Raw genomic sequence first — 21,842 nt, 5'->3', positions numbered from 1 at the left:
ACTTGTGGGCTTGTTGGCTGAGCTCATCCAAATGATCTCTCCTGGCCAGCTACCTTAGATGGCTAAGGCATTCCCTTTAAGGAATGATTTGGTCTTGTCAAATCCCGTTCTCTTTTGGGAAGTTTTCCTGCCTGGGCCTTTGTTGCCCAATTGTTGTCAGTGTTATTAAGAACTTTTGGATTGGTCCTATGAGAAATAGAACTTTAGAGATATGAATGTATGCAGCTAATCCAATAAGTACTAAAACTAGTGAAAATGTCTGTGCTTAATCAGCTTGTGAGAAAGGGCCCTATGACTTTTGGGGTCCTTGTCATAGAGAATGGTGTGCAAAGCTCTATGCTCCAGAGTCTGCACTTTGAAGACCTTTGCTTGAGATCCAGCTTTCCTAATTATTTACTAGTGCAGTGACTTCCTTCTCTAAACCTCAATTTCATCATATGAAAAATGGAAATGATTATTCCCTGTCTACTTCATGGAACTAAAATGAGGCTCCCAAATACTTAGGAAGTGGTAAAGCCCTCGAGGAGTTGGAGACATCCTCACCCTGGGCTTTTCCTTTGTCTGCAGGGCTACCTGAAGCAATGCCGGAAGAGAAGGGACATGTTCAGCGATGAGCAACTGAAGGTGATCTTTGGGAACATTGAAGACATCTACAGGTTTCAGATGGGCTTCGTGAGAGACCTGGAGAAACAGTACAACAATGATGACCCCCACCTCAGTGAGATAGGACCCTGCTTTCTGGAGCACGTAAGCATCTTCCCCTTTTGGGAGGGTTTTGAGAGAGGTTAGGAAGCGATGGAAGGGGTGTCTGAGCTGTCTGGTCTGGCTCAGCTGCTTTGTCCTACGGAGATGGATTCCTCTCTGACCCTGCTGTTGACCCAGGGTATGAGAAACTTAGGAAGGTACTTTGATTTGCCGTAGGACTCTCTTTCTTTACCATTCCCCTCACTTTTCTTTCTTCTTCCAGACAGTTACCAGTAGGATTTTTCTTCAGCTTCACTTTTCTGTTCCTGTTGGCTTCAGTTTCTGTGGGACCCAGTGTTTTGGGAGGGACTCTGTACTTATTCATAGCACGGAGAATCCAGGAATCTGAGAAATAGGAAAGACCGTGGTCAGCATGAAATTAGAAAAAGTAGCAAGGCCTTTAGGGGAGAGCACTAGGGTAGGGGAAGTGACAAGTGTTGGAAAAGGGGCCATGTGACTTAGAGGAAGGAGCACTAGGAAACAGGAGAGCGAGGGTTTGAGTCCTTTGTCTGTAATGACTGTCTGCATAACTTTGGGTAAGTCTCTTACTTTCTTTGGGCTTCCTTATCTGGAATATAAGAAGGTTTCACTGTACACTTCTGTGGTTCTCTAACATCTTTTGGGTCTCATTCACAGGCGACCTAGTTGTTTTGACAACTCTTCTCCCCCTTTTTATAAAGTGTTTATTTTTAAAGAGGTAATATGTGCACATAATACAAAAATTCACATGACACATAAATGTGTGCAGCTAAAAGTAAGTCATCTTGTATATTCTCCTGCTTTGCTTATAGGAATGTGCATTGGAGGAATATCCTTAAGACCGCCCTTATGTTTGGTGATTTGCTAGAAGGACTCATAGGACTCAGCATATAGTCATACTCATGGTTATGATTTATTACAACTAAAGGATACAAAGCAAAATCAGCCAAAGGGAAAGATACATGGGGCAAAGTCTGTAGGATATCAGGTGCAAGCTTCCAAGAGTCTTCTCCCAATGGAGTCACACAGGATGCACTTCATTCCCCTTGCAATGAAATGTGACAACACATGTGAAATGCTGTCTACCAAGGAAGCTCATTAGAAACTCAGTGCCTAAGATTTTTATGAGGGGCTGGTCGTCTTGGCATCCTCTACCTAGAGTCTATCAAAATTCCACACTTCCAAAAAGAAAGCAGGTATTCAGGTATAAACCACATTGTTTATACGTACAGTTTAGGCAAGATGGGCCACTCTTGTCAGGGAATGGTGAGAACCCTCTTGAGATTCCAGTTCCAAGATGCCAGCCAAGGGCCAGCCTTTCAAGCAGGCCTTCCTAAGGATAACAGTATCAGGCCTAATATGTTAACTCTTTTCTGCACACTATTTAAACTGGTTCAGCCATTCCAGAAAGCACTTGGTTAGTATTTATCAAAGTTAAGTATGTGTATGGCCTAGTGCTTCCATTCCTGAATATATATCCCAGAGAAATTCTTACAGAAGTCCATGAAGCAGCATTTACAAGGCTGTTGATTGTGTGGCAGTGTTGTGTGTGGTGGAGTGCAGTTAGAAGCAACTTAGATATTTATCACTGAGGGGTGGATAAGAAACGTGGGGCATGCTTACTGTGGGGTGTTATGTAGTAAGAAACAACAGACTAGATGTATATAGCTTATAGCAATGCATATAGATATCGTCAACATACTGTTGAGTGGGGAAAGTAGAATATAGAATAGTGGTTCTCAGTTGGAGCCTGCCCTGTGCGTTGTAGGGTGTTTAACAGCATTCCTGTTCTTTATCAACTGGATGCCAGTAGCACCCACCCCCCAATTGTGACAACCGGAAATGTCTCTAGACATTGTCAAATGTCCCCTGGGGACAAAAAGAACCACTGATCTATTGAAATGATCATATGCTTTTACCTTTTAATCTGTTAGTGTGGTGAATTTGGATCGAGCAATTTTCATATGTTAAATTAACATTGTATTGCTGGGATAAAACCTACCCAATCGTGGTGTATTATCCTTTTTTATGTATTAGTTTGCCTTTTTAAAAAAATTTGATTGTTTACCCTTTTTATTATTCAGTTCTATGATTTCATTTTTTATCAGCTTTGTTTATGTATAATTCACATACAATAAGATTCAGCAATTTTAAGTGTGTAATTTGATGAGTTTTGACAAATGTATATAGTTGTGTAACTATCATCATAATCAAGATATAGAACATTCCTATCACTTCATCAAGTTATCTCATTCTCTTTGTCGTCAATCTCTGCTCCTACCCCTGGCCCTTGTCAAACACTGGTCTGCTTTCTGTTGTTGTAATTTTACTTTTTATAGAATATCATATAAATGGAATCATACAGTAGTAATCCTTTGTGTTTAGCTTCTTAACATAATGCCTTTGATATCCATCCATGCTGTTGCATGTATCAGTAGTTGGTTCTGTTTTATTTCTTAATAATATTCCATTGTATGGATATAGCGCCCATTCACCAGTTAATTCCAGGACATCTTGTTTACCAGGTTGTTTATATTTGTGGAATTACTAGGTTGCATGGTAGATGTTTGTTTAACTTTATAAGATACTGCCAAACTGTTTTCCAAAGTTGCTATACCATTTTGCATTCTCACTTCTAATGTACTATAAGAATTCCATTCACTCCACATGGTAGTCAGCACCTGGTATTATCAGTATATTTTATTTTAGCCGTTCTAATAGATGTATATTTTATTGTGGTTTTAATTTGTATTTCCCTAGTGGCTAATGATGTCGAGCATTTTTTCATGTACTTGTTTGCCATCTATATAAAATCTTTAGTGAAGTGTCTGTTCATGTCTTTTGCTCATTTTAAGTGGGTTGTTTTTTCTTATTGTTTAGTTTTAAGAGTTCTTTATGTATTCTGTTTACACATCCTTTCTCAGATACGTGATCTGTGAAGATTTTCTTCCAGTCTGTGGCTTGGCCTTTCATTTTCTTTTCTTTGTTTTTTTTTTGTGTGTGTGAGGAAGATCAGCCCTGAGCTAACATCCGATGCCAATCCTCCTCTTTTTTGTGAGGAGATCAGCCCTGTGCTAACATCTGCCAATCCTCCTCTTTTTGCTGAGGAAAACCGGCCCTGGGCTAACATCCATGCACATCTTCCTCTACTTTATATGGGACGCTGCCACAGCATGGCTTGGCAAGAAGTGCGTCAGTGCGCGCCCGGGATCCAAACCTGTGAACCCTGGGCCTCCGAAACAGAGCATGTGCACTTAACTGCTTGCGCCACCAGGCCGGCCTCTCATTTTCTTAAGTGTATTTGAAACGCATAAATAAAAGTTTATTTTTAAATTAAAAGATTTTGTTGAAATTCAGTTTATCATTTTTTTCTTTTATGGTTCATGCTTTTTGGGGTCTTATTTAAGAAATATTTGTCTAACCCAACGTCACAAAAATTTTTTTCCTGTTTTCTTATAAAAGTTGTGTAATTTTATTTCTTATATTTCGGTCTATGATCCTTTTTTGAGATAATTTTTATATGTGGTGCAAAAGAAAGGTCAAGGTTAATTTGTTTCCATATGGATATCCAGTTGTTGCAACACCATTTGTTGAAAAAACTATTAATTCCCCCACTGAATTACCTGGGCACCTTTTTCAAAAATCAGTTGATCATATATATGTGAGTCTATTTTTAAGGATACTATTCCATTCCAGTGATCAATGTGACTATTCATATACTAATACCACACTGTCTTTTTGTTGTCGTTGTTGATGCTGTTTTTTTTATTGAGATATAATTGAAATATAACATTATATTAGTTTCAGGTATACAACATAATGATTTCATATATGTATCTATTGTGAAATGATCACCACAATAAGTCTAGCACCATATATAGTTACAATTTTTTTTCTCACACTGTCTTGATTAATGTAGCTTCATAGCAATTCTTGAAAGCAGGTAGCATAAGTCCTCCAAATTCCTTCTTTTTCGAAACAATTTTGCTATTTTAGGTGATTTGTATTTCTATATAAATTTCTCTCATTACAAGGAGAAATTTTTTTCTCTTCCCTTTATTGTATCTATGTGAGATGAAGGATGTTAACCTATTCTGGTAATCATTTCACAATATATATAAATCAAACTATCGTGCTGTACACCTTAGACTTATACAGTGATGTCAATTATTTCTTAATGAATCTGGAAAAAAAAGAATCAGCTTGCCAAGTTTTACTGAAAAGCAAAGACAAACAAACAAACTCTGCCAGCATTTTGATTAGCATTGCATTAAATCTGTAGATCAATTTTGGGAAAATTGACACATTTTCAGTTCCATGACCATCTATCTGTTTATCTATTTAGATTTTCTATACTTTCTCCCAGCATTGTTTCTAGTTTTCATTGTATAGCTCTTGACCTTATTTTTAAAAATTGATTTCTAAGTGTTTAATATTTTGCTACTATTGTAAATGGTATTTTTATTTCTATTTCCTATAGTTTGTTGCTATGATATAGAAATACAACTAAATTTTGTAATTGACTTTGAATCCTGACACATTACTGAATTCACTAATTGGTTCTAGTATTTTTTTTTATAGATTCCTTGGGATTTTACACAATCATATCATTTCTGAATAAAGACAGAATGCCTTTATTCTGAACTCAGGACCAAAAACCAGGCTATAAGATCCCTGAAGGCTTTTTTTCAATCCATATGCCTTCTATTTCCTTTTCTTGTCTTATTGCACTGACCAGGACCTCCAGTACAGTGTTAACTAGAAATGGTGAGAGCAGGCATCTTTTGTTTTGTACCTGATCTCAGGGGCATGCATTCAGTATTTTGCCATTGAGAATGATAGTAGCTTTAGGTTTTTCATGGTTACCCTTTATCATATTGGAGAAGTTTCTTTTTATTCTTAGTTTGCTGGTGGCTTTTATGATAAATTTGTTTTTTCAAATGCTTATTATGCATCTAATGAAATAATCATGAATTTTCTCCTTTAATCTGTTAATGTGGTGAAGTGGATTGGGATAAATCCCTCCTAATCATGGTGTATCATACTTTTAGTGTACTATTTTGCCTGTTTTTCTTTTAATTAGGTTGCCTGTCTTTATTATTAAGCTCTAGGATTTCTTTTTATATATTGGATACAAGTCCTTTGTTATATATGTGTTTTTTCTGATTTCTTTTGCTCTGTATGGCTTGCCTATTTAGTTTTTTTTTTAAATAATAGTTTTTTAAGTACATGTCTAATAACTTCATCTTGACTTTTTTATCTATCCGTTTTTATTGCCTATTATCTCTTGGGTTTTGTTCATGTCTTATATTCTCATGCATCAAGTTACTTTTGAATGAGTACTGAACAATGTATAAGAAAAACTTAGATATTTTTTTAAAACTTGGAAATAATTTCAAACTTACAGAAAAGTTGAAAAATAAGAACAATACAAGGAATGCCCACATACCATTTACCCAGATTCACCTATTTTTATTTGTTTTTTTTGTGTGTGTGTGAGGAAGATCAGTCCTGAGCTAACATCCGATGCCAATCCTCCTCTTTTTGCTGAGGAAGACTGGCCCTGGGCTAACATCCGTGCCCATCTTCCTGTACTTTATATGGGACGCCGCCACAGCATAGCTTGACAAGCGGAGTGTCGGTGCGCGCCTGGGATCTGAACCTGCGAACCCCAGGCCACTGAAGCAGAGCACGCGCACTTAACTGCTACACCACTGGGCCAGCCCCAGATACACATATTTTTAAAATTTCACTGCTTTTGCTTTATCATTTGAACATGCTCTCCCTCCCTGTCTCTCCTTACTCTCTTCTCCTCCCCTTTCTCTATATGCTTATTTATAAATACATACACACATACACTCATGTATTTTTTTCCTCAGTCCTTTTTTTACATATATCATGGCCTCTTTTTTTTTTTTTTTGGTGAGGAAGATCGGCCCTGAGCTAACATCTGCCAATCCTCCTCTTTTTGCTGAGGAGGACTGGCCCTGGGCTAACATCCATGCCAATCTTCCTCCACTTTATATGGGATGCCGCCATAGCATGGCTTGACAAGCCGTGTGTCAGTGCATACCTGGGATCCGAACCTGTGAACCCCGGGCCGCCGCGGTGGAGTGCATGCACTTAACCGCCTGCACCACTGGGCCGGCCCTATCATGGCCTCTTTACCCCTAAATACTCCAAGGCATATTTCCTAAGGGATATTCTATGGAGATAATTTGAGGCTCTGGATGATATGATTCCTTCAAACAAATGTATTATATTTTCCAGCTTTTAATAGCTTTTCTCAGTGGTAGGATTTATGTAAAACAACTTAGTCTGCCATTTCCAGAAATAGAACCTCTGACCTATATCCTTTATGATCCACTGCCAGAGTTTTATTGCTATAGTGTGTTTTACTATTGTCAGGGCCAGTCTCTCCGCATTACCCTTCTGTTATAGAATTTCCATACTATTCCTACATATTTATTTTTTTCTATATGAATTTTTTACATTTAGTTTGTCTAGTTCCCAAATAATTCCTTTATTTTTATTATTAAATTATGAATCAATTTAGGAAAGATTGATATTATTATCATTTTAATATTCTTACATAAGAGCAAGATCTATTTTTCCATTTCTTTAAAACTATTTTTGGAGTCCTCAATATCATTTTCCTTTCTCTCTGTTTTTTCCTCTGCTCATAGCAAGATGGATTCTGGATATACTCTGAATACTGTAACAACCACCTGGACGCCTGCATGGAGCTCTCCAAACTGATGAAGGACAGCCGCTACCAGCACTTCTTTGAGGCCTGTCGCCTCTTGCAGCAGATGATCGATATTGCTATTGATGGTTTCCTTTTGACTCCAGTGCAGAAGATCTGCAAGTATCCCTTACAGTTGGCTGAGCTCCTCAAGTATACCGCCCAGGACCATAGGTAAGGGATTGAAGGAGACAAGAGTGAAGGAGAGAGTCTCCTCTACATGTTGGTCCTTATTGAGAATGTGTGTCCTTATTGAGAATGTATGTCCTTTTGCCTTTTCTGAGCTTCTGTTAGCTTATCTGCACAATGGGATAATAATATATTCTTGCTTACCTCACAAGACTGTTGTGTGTATAAAGTGAGGGAATGCTTGTGAGAGTTGCTTATAAAGTTGTAAATCAGTATGCATATGAAATCAGTATGCATCATCATTATTGTACAACTTAGACCTTGCCTTCAGGGATCTTATAGCCTGGTTTTTGGTCCTGAGTTCAGCCGAGTGAATCAACCCGCATGGAGTAATTGTTTAACTGTTTGTTCTACTCTGCTTGAAAGATTCAGATACCTGGTAACAGCATGCCCAATTTATACTGACCTTAGATTTTTCTGCAAGGCTGCATCCCTGGTCTTTTTTAGTCTTTTCCACTCTCCTCTGCCTCATCCCAACTGTACCTTTCCCTTAGGCCCAGAGCATGACTGGGGGAAAATAGACTTGAGACTTCCCCTGAAGTTTTTTCAAACTTTTTCAGTATTTTGAAGAAAACCAACCCAGAAAGGACCAAGGTGCTTATCTCTCTCTGAATGCAAATGATACCCCTAACCAGTAAGTTATATGTTGGGAGTCATCTCCAACAATGGGGATGGTCTACAGTGAACCATCCCCCACTCTGTCACATGCTTTACTCGATGACCTAAATCCCCAGCCTGTTTCTAGCCTGCCTTTAATTGGTATTAAATCCCTGACCTTAGACTTGTTGGCCTAGCTTTTAACTCTCTTCGTGATTAAGCACTTCAAGAAGAAAGAAGGCCTTTGCTCAATTTCCATTAGCTTCCTGCCTGATTCTCATTAGTCCTGCTTCCTACTTTCATTTAGCTCCATTGCCTGCTTTCCTTGGAGCTTACTTCCAAACCTAGTTGCATAAGGCAATGGGTATGGGCCAGTTGGTTTTGTTTATGTCAAGCTTCTAGGATAATCCCTGGGTTCATTTTTAACTTGATGATGTTCCTTTAGCAAATTATGGGTCATGTGCTTCAGTGGTCTGGAGCCCTGGACAGAGATCAGATTTGAATCCAAATGTAGTGGCACCAGACTCGCTCTTAGTATGAGCAACAACACCAGTGGTAAATCTGCCTCCCATGCTCTGTTGGTTGTGAGGGAGGCAGGTAGAGAAGGACCTTGCAAAAGAAGACCCTGCTTCCTCCTCCCTGAGTCTGTTTACTAACTGGGGGATGGTGGAGGTACTCATTACACATGAAATTTGGAGGTGACTAAATCTCATTTGAAAAGATTTAATACAGCCCATTGCCAGAACTGAGTCCCAAGTTTTCTAAGGATACAGTTTCTTGTGAGAGCTAACAGGACACTGAAGAACCTCCACTAAAATTAAGATATTTTAGAAATAAAAATGGAAAATATTTATGGCACCTAAAATGGAACGACCCTTAAAGGGAAGTCTTCTAGTCACATTTCCTCATTCTATGGCTGGAAAGACTGAGGTCCAGAAAGAGAAAACAACAAAGAGCAAGTCTGTGGCAAAGCAGGGACACAAAGTGTGGACTGTGGTCTGGGCTTTCTAGAAATGCTTTCTAAGAAGCCCTCCAGGTGATTTTCAGGAAGGTTTGTGAGCCATTGTACTAGCCAGTATAGAAGGCCTCTTTGAGTTCTGCCATCCCATGATGTCATGAGCCTAAATGACCTCCACAGTTATACTTCATGGTGCTAAGTGACCAGAAGTAGCCACTATTGTACGTAAATCTCAGTGTAGCAGCCCTTTAGACCAATGGTTTTAAAACTAGGATATTCAAAGAGTAATTCTCAAATGTTTTTAATATCACAGCTCTTCTTCTACCTACTCCTGAGTATCCATTCCATGGAACCTAGCAGGAGGCTCTAAAAATCATACTTGTGGACTGATGATATTAACTAGGTAAATTATATATTGCATAATTGCTTTTAAGAGCCCCAGAAAGACCATTTTTCAAGCAGGGCCAAAAGCCATGTTACTTTCTTAGGCCAAAGCAACCCCAGGGCCTTATTGGGTTTAGTGGGAGCCAGTAAGATAAAACATCTGCCTGGGATTTCCCATTCTTGTGCTCCTTCACATTGTGACTGGAACCCCTGCCTCAAGGCCTTCTTGCCCTCTGGGTCCCTGGTCCCTTCTCCTTCTACCCCATGGGCTGCAGAGTGCTGAGAGAGTAGTAGTTCAGGCAGTGGCATACTACATCAATACCTGTACTCCTTCAGGGTGACCTGTTGGGCCAAGCACTACCCCCAGGCCATGGGCCGCCCCTTTTGGCAGGCCTCAGAAAGCTGTCTCAAGATGACAGCTCCTGTGATGCATGTCAAGGTATCTTGGATCTGAAGGGAATTAGGGGCTACTGCCAGCTTGAAGGCTTAGTCAGATAGGTGTTCAGATAGGTAGGTCTGAAATGCAGGCAGTCAGAGTGGCCTATGAAGGAGATTAGATGGATGGAGAGAGATAAATTTAGAATAACACTGCCTTTGCTTACAGAAGGGTGACTTGTCCCCCTCTACCACCCAACCTTCCTTAAGCTGACAAGAAGGAAGACTCTGTACAAGAGGGAGGTTAGCTAACATGTCTGGAATAAGACAGTCTTGGTTCAATCTCCTCATTAGAGGGTTGGGCCCAGACCTCATCTGGAGACTTAGGGGCTCTGAGCAGGGTTTAGGCTGGACTACAGCTATTCAGTTCTGTTACCCACTCCTAAAGCTAGTGGGGGACGTTAGAGATGGGGACATTCCCTCTCTAACCATTGTGAGAAAAGCAGCCAGCTAAAAATGGCAAAGGTTGACTGACAGTATGGCACAGTGGCAGAGATGAATCCATGGCTGAGTAGTACATGGGGTCAGGCAGAGTAATAAAAATTCTTATGCCTTTCTACAATGATGTAAATGTTTTATGCCTGTGCTGTCCAATATAGTAGCTATTGGCCATATATGGCTATTGAGTACTGAGAAATATAGCTGGTGCAACTGAGCAAAAAAAATTTTAATTTTAATTAAATGTGACTAGTGGCTACCATATTGGAGAGTGTAGCTCTATGCTTTGCCTCCCAGAAAGTGGCTTAAGGCATTTTCCCGATGCCCTCAAATCAGAGAGAGGAATGGCATGGGAGACAGAAAATGGGCCCAAAGAACAGGGATACTTATTTATGTCAGAAACTTCTATACTGCAACTACCATTTCTATCATCACCCTAATACCCTGCTTCTAAATGGCAGGCTCAGATAGTCTTTCTAGGGAGAAAATTTGACAGTGTTACAGAGCCCAACAGATCCCCCATAGGCTGGAGCAAGTAACTGTAAAAGGATTAAATGTAACAGGAGCAAATGTCAAGTTTTTCAGTTGGGTCTAAGAAATCAACAGTTCAAGGACAAATTGAGAGAGATGCAGCTTCTAAACAGCATGTTTTACAGAGACTTAGGAAGCATTAGTCGACTATAAGCTCAATACGAGTCAGCAGCAAGATCCAGAAGAAAAACTGATAATAGCTAACATTCATTAAGGCTCAGAATAAGGAAGAGTTTTTGCTTTGTTTTTGCGAGTTGTCTTGAGACAGAATAGACTGGTTAGGAGGTATAGTGAGCTTCCTATTACTGGAGGTGATAAAATGCAGTAACATTTGAAGACTATGGTCTGGTGGGTGTGCAGAGAACAGACTAGAGCCAGGGAGGCCAGCTGAGAGGAGGTGCTGCATGGTGTCTGCCCTGACAGTTAGAACTCCCTTCCCTGTCCCTCTTTGGTCCACCACCCCACACTTCAATGTATTAGGAAAGAAAAAGACAGTTGCTGTGCATCTTTTATTTCTCCTCTCTTCTTTCTAGTTGGTGCTGGGACACTGAGCAAGTTAGTGACCACAAAGCATGTTCAGGTTCTCTAAGGAAGGTTAGTTAAGACTGAACCATAACTCATCCTTCTGTCTTCTCAGTTTATTGTAGCTTTACCAAATGTCTGGGATCTCGCTTTCAATCTGCTTTTCACAGGAACCATGTGATTGGAAATCATATCAGACAAGCAGAGAAAACTGGGCAGGGTGGTATAACCTTCAAAAAGTGGGCCATCCGAAGTCTTGGGAAGCTGGGCCTAGGTTTGCACTTCTGGGAGTAGAGGTTTTGAGAGACAACCCATGTCTATACTAGAGAAATGTTTGATTTGTATTAATAGTACTGCTAACATTAACTATGAGCCAAGAGTAAAAGAATTTACATGGATGATTAAACCGTCAACAAATCCTACTGTAATTCTTCCCATTTTACAGATGAGGAAACTGAGTCATTGAGAAGATGAATGAGATTTGCCAAGGGCCACACCACTAGTCAGTGACAAAACTAGGATTTGAGCCCAAGGAGTCTGCCTCCAGACTCGGTTCTTAACCACTATGCTACATCCTATCTCTATATTTTACAGGAGGAAAGCTGTGGATGTTATTTAACAGTGACTTTGGGCAGAGTTCCCTAGAAATAGGTGATAGAAGAGATTAGGTAAAGTTGTCTGGACCATGCCATGTGTGAAGCTTCATTCTTGATCCTTGGCTGGTTATATCGGATAGGACACAAAAATAATAGCATATAAAAGATAGGGGTCTATTTCTCTTTTATATAAAAGAAGTCTGCAAGTGGGTAGTTTATGGCTGCTATATGGCTCCATGATCATCAGAGATTTGGGCTCCTTCCAGCTTTCTGTTATCCTATCCCTAGGATTATGGACCTTGTTCTTATGGTCCAAGATGGTTGCTAGAACTTTAGCCATCACACCTACATTCCAAGCATAAGGATTAAGTAAAGAGCAAAGAAGGGCATGCTGTCTTCCTTAAAGGAGGTTTCTGAAAAGTGCTGTCTAACACTTCTATTTACATATCACTGGACAGAACTTAGTTGCATAGTCACCCCTTACTCTAAAGGATATAAAATGTAGTTTTTTACTCCATGTGGCATGGGTTCCATTTGAAAATCAGGGCTGTGTTACTAAGTAGGAAGAAGAGAATGGATGTCAGGGTTGGCACAGAGCGCATTGGTTCTCTGGTACATTGATTTGTCAAACTTGTACTTTTGTGTCTCCACAGTGACTACAGGTATGTGGCAGCTGCCCTGGCTGTCATGAGAAATGTGACTCAGCAAATCAATGAGCGCAAGCGGCGTTTGGAGAATATCGACAAGATTGCCCAGTGGCAGGCCTCTGTCCTAGACTGGGAGGTAGGCTCCTTACCAATAGGGGCACTGGGGAGTCTGAATAGCTTAGCCAGAACTTCCTATCTTAGCCAAGGATGGACAAAGAGGCATGAGATTTGAAAAGCAGCAGGAAGGACTTAGATTAGAGCTAAGGCAAAACATCTTGCTAATGAGAGGTGTTGTGTACGTGAATAGCTTTCTAAGAAGGTTGAGGAGGATTTCTAATTCTAGATGGATTTCTAAGAAGGAAAAATCTTTGTGGTAATATTTCATTAAGAAAGGAAAGATTCCTCTCTTTGGATGTTGCCAGGGAACAATTGGGTTGACTCAGTAGCCTTTCAAAGCTTTTTCAAGTCCTGGAATTTTATCATCACCAGGTGAACACCTGGATAAGGAGTTGTATGTACTAATTCACTCCCAGACACAAAACACAAGGTTGATTCTCTGGTGCAGGCCAGCCAACATACTTCTTTCCTATTGGTGGGTTCACCTCACCCTGAAACATCTACTAGGTCTACTGAAGCCGGCACACTCGAGGCCATGACCATCATCCCTTCCCAACTGACAGATCACATTCTGTTTTTTATCATCTGCTTATAAAAATAATCCCTGACAGCCTTTCATTCCATTGAAAACAGTCACAACTTCTCTGAACTCAGAAAGCCTTCAGGGGCTGAAGTCACTAAAGCTTTCCCTTCCTAGATGCTCACTTGCAGAGGATATACACAGCCTAAGAAATAGAGATTTTACCTCTGTAATGCCACTTCTCTGTTGAGGTTCCTGAGGTTTCTATTCAATAGAAACAGATCTGTGAATTATAAGGCCTTGGAGATACCTGTGTGTTGAGTATGCTATTTAGTGCTTGTCCCTTGTGCCCACCAAGAGAACCAGGAGTAATGATATTTCACATTTATCTCTCAGGCCCAAGTTGTGAAATCTGGCAGTCCACAGGCTAACATAACCAAGATGGGAGAGGCTGGACATGCTACCAGGGAGGAGGTGGCAATCTTAGGCTTCGTGGTCACAGTGTAGATATTGAGCTAGCTCCCCATTCCACTGGCCTCAACTCAGGTATCATTTCCTGTGATTGAGAGGTAGTATCTAACATTTCAAGCAGTTTAGCGTGTTTCAAGGGGATTAAGCATCGGCCTTACAAACGGCTACTTAACCAAGGTCCAGAAAAAATCATCTTTCCTTTATTCTGCTACCTCTGTTCCTCCTTAATGTAGATGTCTGGAAAAGACCACAAATCTGAGCAGCTGGCATATTTTTGAATCTTATTTGAAGGATAATGTCCCCATACAGAGTAGAAAACAGCAGTGATTCTTTGAGATACAGAGAAAATAATGACTCTATATAAAGAGATCCTCTTACTCATAAGAGGAAACCAGCATTGTTGTCTGGTTTGCTTTGGCTAGTTGCCTGACCAGAGACAGAGGGCTGGATCAAGTGACCTCTAGCAAGCCCATCAACCCTAAGGCACTCTGAAATTGTGGCTGCTTAGCAGGCCCCTTTTTTTCTACACCTGGCAGGGTTCTCTGTAAGAGGAGGTTCCCAGCAGTGGTTGTCTTTCTGTTCCCTGGAACATCTTCCCCTGTCCCAATGCCTGGAATATCTAGTTCTTTCATGTGCTCTGGGCCTCTGGTCCCTGCAGCTGGGACCATGGGGAACCAAGAATAGCTTGAAATTCCTTGGCCTATCCAGGGAGCTTCATTAATACCAAACTCAAAGGCACTGAACTATGATTTAAAGACTCGGCATCTCAGAAGGAATTTCATGTGTTTTTGTCTGGGGGTGGGGGTGGGAAACAAAAAGGCAATTCTGAGCCGTGATTGGTAGGAGAACAATTACTCTTCTGCCTCCTTTGTTAGCATGATTGATTGGTCCTCTAATCTCATCCAAGCTCGCACAACCCTGGCACCCTCCTGCTTGGCAAAGCCCTTCTTCATCTAAATTGGTAAGAAGAAAAATTCCTCATGGTTCCCTTTTCAGACTCTGGGGTCACTGGAACTTACCAGCTCCAGAGGGGTTGCCCTGTAGGAAGCTTTTTCTCCAGCAAGGCCTGATGGGTACATTTCAGAGGCCATGCCTAAAGTGTCTGTCATGTTTGGCATATCTGGTCTTAAAGACTGTCAGAGTCACCAGGGCTCTTAGGGGACTCCCCCATAACAACTCTGGCTATGCTTGTGCACATGCACACATGCACACAGACGCACGCACATACACACACCCCTTGTAATGATGGTGGAAGTCTGAGAAGCTTATTTCTGACCAAGGCCACACAGCAAGTCAGTGACAAAGCTAAAACTTGAATCTAGTCTCCAGATTCCCTGTGTGGTGTTCTGTTCACTATTGCACCACATACTCTTCTAACCTTCTGCTTCCTACAGCCCCATTGCTTCCCTTTGTGATACTGTAGGGACTTGTTTTTGTAGTGAAGGGTCCATATCTAAGCAAGACAGTAAGACTTCCTTGGGGGGAAAATGCAAATCCCAGTAAGGCTAAAGGTAGATGAGTGCTGAGGGATCTCCCCCAGAAAACAATAGGACATGTCCGCTCCATGGCTTACTGACTCTTGGCATAGGTATAGGTTCTTTGTATGTTCCACCTGCCCAAGCAATTGAACATGCAGAGAGGGATCCTGCCAACTTACTGAGGGCTGCTTTGGACAAGCCTTGCAAATCAAGAAAATAAAGCAGTGCTTTGCTATCTTTATCACTCCCTTGCCTCACCCAGATGTTTGAACAAACAAGGTGGCTGTCAGAAGCATCCACATGATAATTTTAGCTTAATTTGTCAAATGAAAAAGAGGAGTTATAGGGGAAACCTTCATAGGTTAGTCTCCCTTGAAGAGGAATTGGGAAAGATGTTGGAGGGTCAGTGGCATTCAGGCAGTTGGTGCCTGCTCGATAAATCAGAGCACCTGGCTAGAGAGCAGGAGGTCTTGTATTATATCCAGGTCTGACCCTCCCTCAACTTATTCTGTGAACATTCTGGGTCTTTTTGCCCAACTCCAGTTACCATCCCTGCCCCCTGCCAGCCTATGGGGACTAGATTCGTGAAGTAACCCCTGCTCTGTACCACCCCCCAGGACTCCTGAAAAATAAATGGATGAGTGGAAGTGTCACCCATACCTTTAAGTAATACTCAGTACCTTAGAGCAGCTTAGGGGAGCAGCAGGGAGATGAACTTGTTCCCAAGGACTGCAGTTTCTGGGAAATTTCCATTTCAAATTTCTCTGACCTGAGGTTTGGTTGAGCTGTCACTTTGCCACCCTTTACACTCATTAGATCCACTTGAAAGGAGGGGAGAAAGAACATATTCCTGACAGCTTCTTTTTAATTATATTTTTTCTGGAGATTTTCACCAGGAGCCCAAGTTTGCAAGTCATGTTTGGAAACTTGATTGCATGTGGTTGTGATTTCCTCCCATGACACCCCACCCCTCACAGCCTGGTTGTGTAATACTCAAGAGCCTGTTACAGTTCACCATTGGGTGATTGAATCCAAAGAAGTTGGAGAAAACACAAAAACCCAACGTGATAGCGGCAGCAAAAGCATCTATTTAAAAGCTAAGGTGGTTTGATGAGGTATATTCCTTGGACCAGGAGATCAAATGTGGAGCTGGATGGATTTGTTATTTCACTGCCCTCCTGTCAGTAGGAAGCATAAACTGTATGAAAAGGATGACATTTCCCTTGTCCTTCTTTTCTTGGATCCTCTCAGGCCACAACTCCACATAAGACAATTGACCTGTAATTAGAGTGGGGTGCTGGGCATTGGGATATTGAAATTAATGAGATGTGGCCTTGGCTATCCTGTAGGGGCAGATAAGTTCCAGGCAGAGGGAACAATGTGAGCAAAATCCTGGACGAATGGAAGAGAACAGAAGGCCTGTAGGGGAGGGGGCAGTGGTAAGAGATTGCACTTTTTGGGGCAAGACAAAGAAATGTATGGTGCAATTTGGGCAGAGGAAGCAAAGAGTGAGAGCTCTGAACTCTGAGAGGGCTCTTTCCCTTACATGAACTGATTTGATGCTCTCAAGCAGTTATGTGAAGTGAGACAAACAGGAACCGTTGTATTATCCCCATTGTCCAAATGAGGAAACAATTGAGAGTGGTTAAACTACTTCTCAAGAGCACAGAGTGAGTTGGTGGCAGCACTGGGCCCAGAACCCAAGTCTTGTGAGATTCTCATCTCAGAAATCTTCCAAGCTAGCTGGTTGCTCCACTAAGGGATCATCATTCTACTGTGGCTTGGTGGTTTAGAGCATGGACTTTGGAGGGAGTCTGGCCTAGATTCTGCCACTTTGGGCAAATTACTTCCAATTTCTCTGACCTTGGCTTTAGAGGTTATAACAGTACATTCCTTATTAGTTTGTTGTGAGTATTAATAGGAATATGTGGCACAGGATATAGGGCACATAGTGATAGTCAAGATAATAACTGGCACTTATGTAGAGCTTACAGTGTGATGTGTACTTTCCTAAACATTTTATATATGTTAACTTACATAATCCTCGCAATAGCCAAATGAGGTTGGTACTGTTATTATCCTTATTTTAAAGGTGAGGAAACTGAGGTACACAGAGGATGTATGAGCTGCCCAACATCAATCAGTTTGGTGGGCATAGGGTTGTAGTTTTTCACGTGTGTTTTTTTTTTCTCTTCGTGGAGTTACATGTGGGAAGTATTTAAAATAGAATTGGGGTGCTCCTGGCTGGTACAGTGGGTGGACCAGATGACACTGAGTAGTCCTTCTGGTGTGATGATCATCCTCAGTTTGGCAAGTGGTACCTTTAAAAGTCATCCTGGCCATCTTTGTATGGCACTGGCCCCTTGTTATTGTTTTCTTTCACTTCATGCATATTCAAAATAGACTGTGGCATATCTTCCTGGCCTGCCTCAGGGTAGAGCATGGCAGACTGGTACCATTCTCAGCTTCTCATCCCTCCAACAGGAAAGCCCTGGTTAGTTCCCTCACTCTGAGGGCTTCGCCCACGTGCCGCACCCCGGCTCCTGCCATGGACCTCTGGAAGTTCTGTGCTAGTATGTAGGCCCCTCAAGGAGGAGTGTTTACCTAAGTTCCAGGGTATCCCTGAGGTGGGCTCTGGAGTCACAGTAGTATCTCTGAGCTTTCTTTCTGAGGTTGTATTATTAGAAAATATTTCCACTAAGCTCCACTTTTCCTTCCCATCCCTGAGACTGGAAAAAAGTGTTATGCTCAACAACACCACTTCCAGCCACTTCTCTTTTTGGCCCACTGCCTCGCCTAGGCTTTTTGCCTCTGATTATTTCTGGGGGGATGCAGGGGCCTCCATCTTTATCCTTGATTTGAAGCTTTTGTTTGCAAGGCTGAGATCTTAGCATCAGAGTATCAGGGCTAGGACCTTAGAGATCATCCTCATATACCTTATTTAACATCTCGAAAAGCTGAGACCCAGAAAGAGGAATGGGCTGATCCTCCAGTGACTTTTTGGCCTAGAGACAGCGTAATATAGTGGCAAGAGTGAGCACACTTTCTGGATTTGGGTTGTGAATCTCTAGCTAACTAGCTGGATGACCTTGACTGATCACTTGACCTGTCTATACCTCAGACTATAAAATGAGAGCAAGAATATCTAACTCCCAGGGCTGTGGTGAGGCTCAGAAGAGACAGAGTGAAAGTATGTATGTGGCACAATGTCTGACCCATATAGGTGCTCAGTAGATATTAATCCTTTTGAGTCCTGGACCACTACTCTTCTTCCCCATCTTCACATAGGCCCTGGACTAGGCCTATGGCACACTCCTGTGCCCATGGCCTTTAGTGTGGTTTGCCTTGTCTTCCGTGAATTCTGAGCCCACCTATATTAGTCTTCTCCACTGAGATGTAAGCTCCTTGAGAAAGGGGCCAAGTCGGGTTTGACATCTGATGTACACCCGCACATACCTCTGACCTAGCAGAGTTACCATAAAGAAGGGGCCCTTGGAAACTGTATAATTGAATTAGCTAGAAGTCAGGTGTCTTGGCGCTTTTTTTGTGTCTGGCTCTATGTAGCAAGGAGAAGTGGCTTCAGGCTGTCGGGGTAACAGTCCAAGGAAGCATGTGGTCATGAAGTTTCCTATTTAATCAATAGATTTTAATTAAGTGAGAGGAGAAGAAAAAATATTTTTAAGAGAGTGAGTAGATTCTCTTTATCTCTCTCTGTTATCATCTCCTTGCCCTCCCTTGTCCCCTTTTACTTGTCTGGGAAGCTGAGAGACTTCTACCACATGCTCAGGATTACTCTTTAAGTATAAGGAAAAGACTAAGAGATTAGGACTGAGATGAAAGACTGGGGCAGAAAGAGAGATTCATAGAGAAAAAGAGAAAAGGAGAATGAGAGAGAGAGAGAACGAACCTCCTGGCAGCTGGTGCCTCTAGGGCCAGAGGGCAACTGGCATAGAGGGACTATAGCAGTCCTGGGTGGTGGGGCTCCTTTGGCCTTAGAGTAAACAAGAGTATGGCTCTTGACAGCTCATGGAGCCATCTTTCCCCATCAGGCCCTTTCTGTCCTCCTCCTGCCCCAGTCTATGCCCAGTCCTAGGTGCCTCTAGGCAGGTGATGAGGCCATCTCTCCTGCCTGGATGCCTCTCACTATCACATGTCCTTCCCAGGGTGAAGACATCCTAGACAGGAGCTCGGAGCTGATCTACACTGGGGAGATGGCCTGGATCTACCAGCCCTACGGCCGCAACCAGCAACGAGTCTTCTTCCTGTTTGACCACCAGATGGTCCTCTGCAAGAAGGTAACCCCATTCCCTTCTTCCCTGAGTGAGATGGGCACCTCAGGGGCACCAGCCCCTCCCTCTCCATCATCTCCAGATCTCAGTGAAGTGGGCTAACACTGCTGGGTGAAAAACAGACAGGAGATTGGCAGCAATTCTGTATCAGGATCACTGGTACGGCATGAATATCACAGACAGGGCTGGCTTATGGGCAATGAAACTGTAAAGTTGGTACATTTTGTCTTGGTATCTTTTCTACTCTTTGCTCTTTCACCCCTCAGTGATCCTTCTCACTCCCTTCCATCCAGAGCTGATAGCCTGCTGGTTTGCACCAGTTGTTAAAAATATTGAAATATAATATTTCTATCACAGTGGGTGAGCAGTGGCTTCCCTGAGCATCTCCCCCAATTTTCACTCTAATGGCTCTGGCCACCTGGCCCCTCACTGGCCTAGAAATCAACAAGGGGCCTCTTAGGGGACCCCATACTTTTGCCCTGACAAGTAGGTACCTTTGTGGTACAGGAATTTCCCCTGTGCCCCTACTCATTTCCTACACAAGGTGTCACTTCCCTAAACTCTCGACTGTGCTCTTTTCCAGCCTCCCTTCTCTGTAATCCATCTGAGGAGAGGTTTTGCTCTTGTCATTGACCCCTGGCTGACTCAGTATGAGTGTTGGTTTCTTGATATCTTCTCCTTAGCAGGTAGGAGGATGGTATATGTTCTCAGCCTGATCCCTTCTGATAGGATACTGTTCTCCCCACTTCCTCCAGCAGAATAGGGAGTTCAGACCACTTTTGGCTCCAGGGACTGGCTGAGAAGAATTTCGGACCAGGGAAAGTAAAAGAGAAGGGAAAAACCAAAAAATGGTTGGCTCTTTCTCCATCATCCAGTCCCTTTGTTCTCTTCCTTACCCGGTAGCAAATGCCTCTGAAGAGGAATGCTGAGTCACGAAACACCAGGTTAAACACTATCATGTTTTCCAGCCTGGAACATGAACCACGCGTTTGTTTTTAAGCCCCCTGTTCTCTATGTATGCCACACCTTGCATGAAATCTTTGTCTGTTTGTCTTTGCCAGTGGATTGAGAGAACAAATTTAGCTTTGAGTCCTAACTGCCTCAGTGTTTGGGGGTAAGCTTTGAATGCCTGCTCTGGAACCAATAGCTGGCTGGTTAATGGGGATAATAACTTCCTTGGTTTGGAGCTGACCCTGGAGGAGAGGACTTTCATGAATCTGGAACTTGGCCAAACACCCAAGCCTCTTCTTAGCTCCCCCCAACTCTTCCTAGGACTTCTATCAAATCAGGAGGCAGGATTTTTGAGGGTTAATTTACGCAGCCAAGGAAATTCTCAACATATAAGCCATGTCACCAATAGGCATGTGCCCATTCTTCCCACTGAGGCATGTTTACACTCAGAACAACCTGTCACAAAGAGACACAGCAAAACAATTAGGAGGCTGGTTTATTTTGGAGTCCCCCCACCACTCAAACCCATCTGTTGGCCTAGGCTGGGATTACTTTAAGTAAAATGTGAAACTCAGCTCTGGAAAGCAGTGGCTATAGGAGACAGCGCCAGGAACCAGGACACAAAATAGTGAGGCAAAGGCTAGGAGTAAAGAAACAAGATGAACAGTGGGCTTAGTTTTAAGAGGCAAGTGGCAGCAGAAGACTAAAATGGAATGACGAGTCAACTCCAGGCCAGCTAGTAAGAGCCAATGATTAAGGAGAAACTGGAAGTCAAGGGAGGGCTGGGGGTTTAAGCCAGCCAAGCTGGCAAGATGAGGGAATTAGGCAACAGAGATAATGAAAACAAGAGAAACCTTGAAGCAGGCATAGCTCCCTTCACACAGGAGCAGCCTTGTTCTAGCAAAAAACATGGGCTTTTTTTCCAGAGCAAAGCTAGCCCAGAGTCTGGGGTATAAAGGCCACTAACTCCACGTACCTGGGCCTTCTTGACTATGGTTTCCCAGAGCATAAGCAGCTACAGCCTGATTTTTCAAAAGCTGTTAAAACTATGTCTGATTTTGTATTGAGGCCATGGTTGAGGATTTCTATTTGTTGTCTGCAATAGGCCTTTCTATTCAGCAAATAGAGGGTAAACTTGAGAAACAACCATGGGGACAAAAGAAGGTAGAGACAAGGTCTTTTGTCTGCTGGGTTGTTGAGGGACTTTTGCTATTACTATGAGAGACTCTCCTCTTGAGGTATAGCTGAAAA

At 42.2% G+C, this 21,842-nt stretch overlaps 1 protein-coding gene across 10 annotated transcripts in view; it reads left to right on the top strand.

The window, feature by feature from the left end:
• The window catches only part of ARHGEF9 (Cdc42 guanine nucleotide exchange factor 9), a 259,278-nt gene that overhangs the window by 198,385 nt on the left and 39,051 nt on the right, over positions 1–21,842 (top strand). For all 10 annotated transcript variants that reach the window (XM_058536005.1, XM_058536006.1, XM_058536009.1 and 7 more), the window contains 4 exons: positions 568–747; positions 7,410–7,642; positions 12,772–12,901; positions 19,515–19,646. In XM_058536005.1, coding sequence (XP_058391988.1) covers positions 568–747; positions 7,410–7,642; positions 12,772–12,901; positions 19,515–19,646 — 675 coding nt within the window. The remainder of the gene's footprint in view (positions 1–567; positions 748–7,409; positions 7,643–12,771; positions 12,902–19,514; positions 19,647–21,842) is intronic.

The sequence above is a fragment of the Diceros bicornis genome, chromosome X (assembly GCF_020826845.1).
Source record: "Diceros bicornis minor isolate mBicDic1 chromosome X, mDicBic1.mat.cur, whole genome shotgun sequence".
In the NCBI taxonomy this organism is placed as follows: Eukaryota; Metazoa; Chordata; class Mammalia; order Perissodactyla; family Rhinocerotidae; genus Diceros; species Diceros bicornis.
Note: the sequence above shows the minus strand (reverse complement) of the source record. Positions and strands in the feature narration are given on the sequence as shown.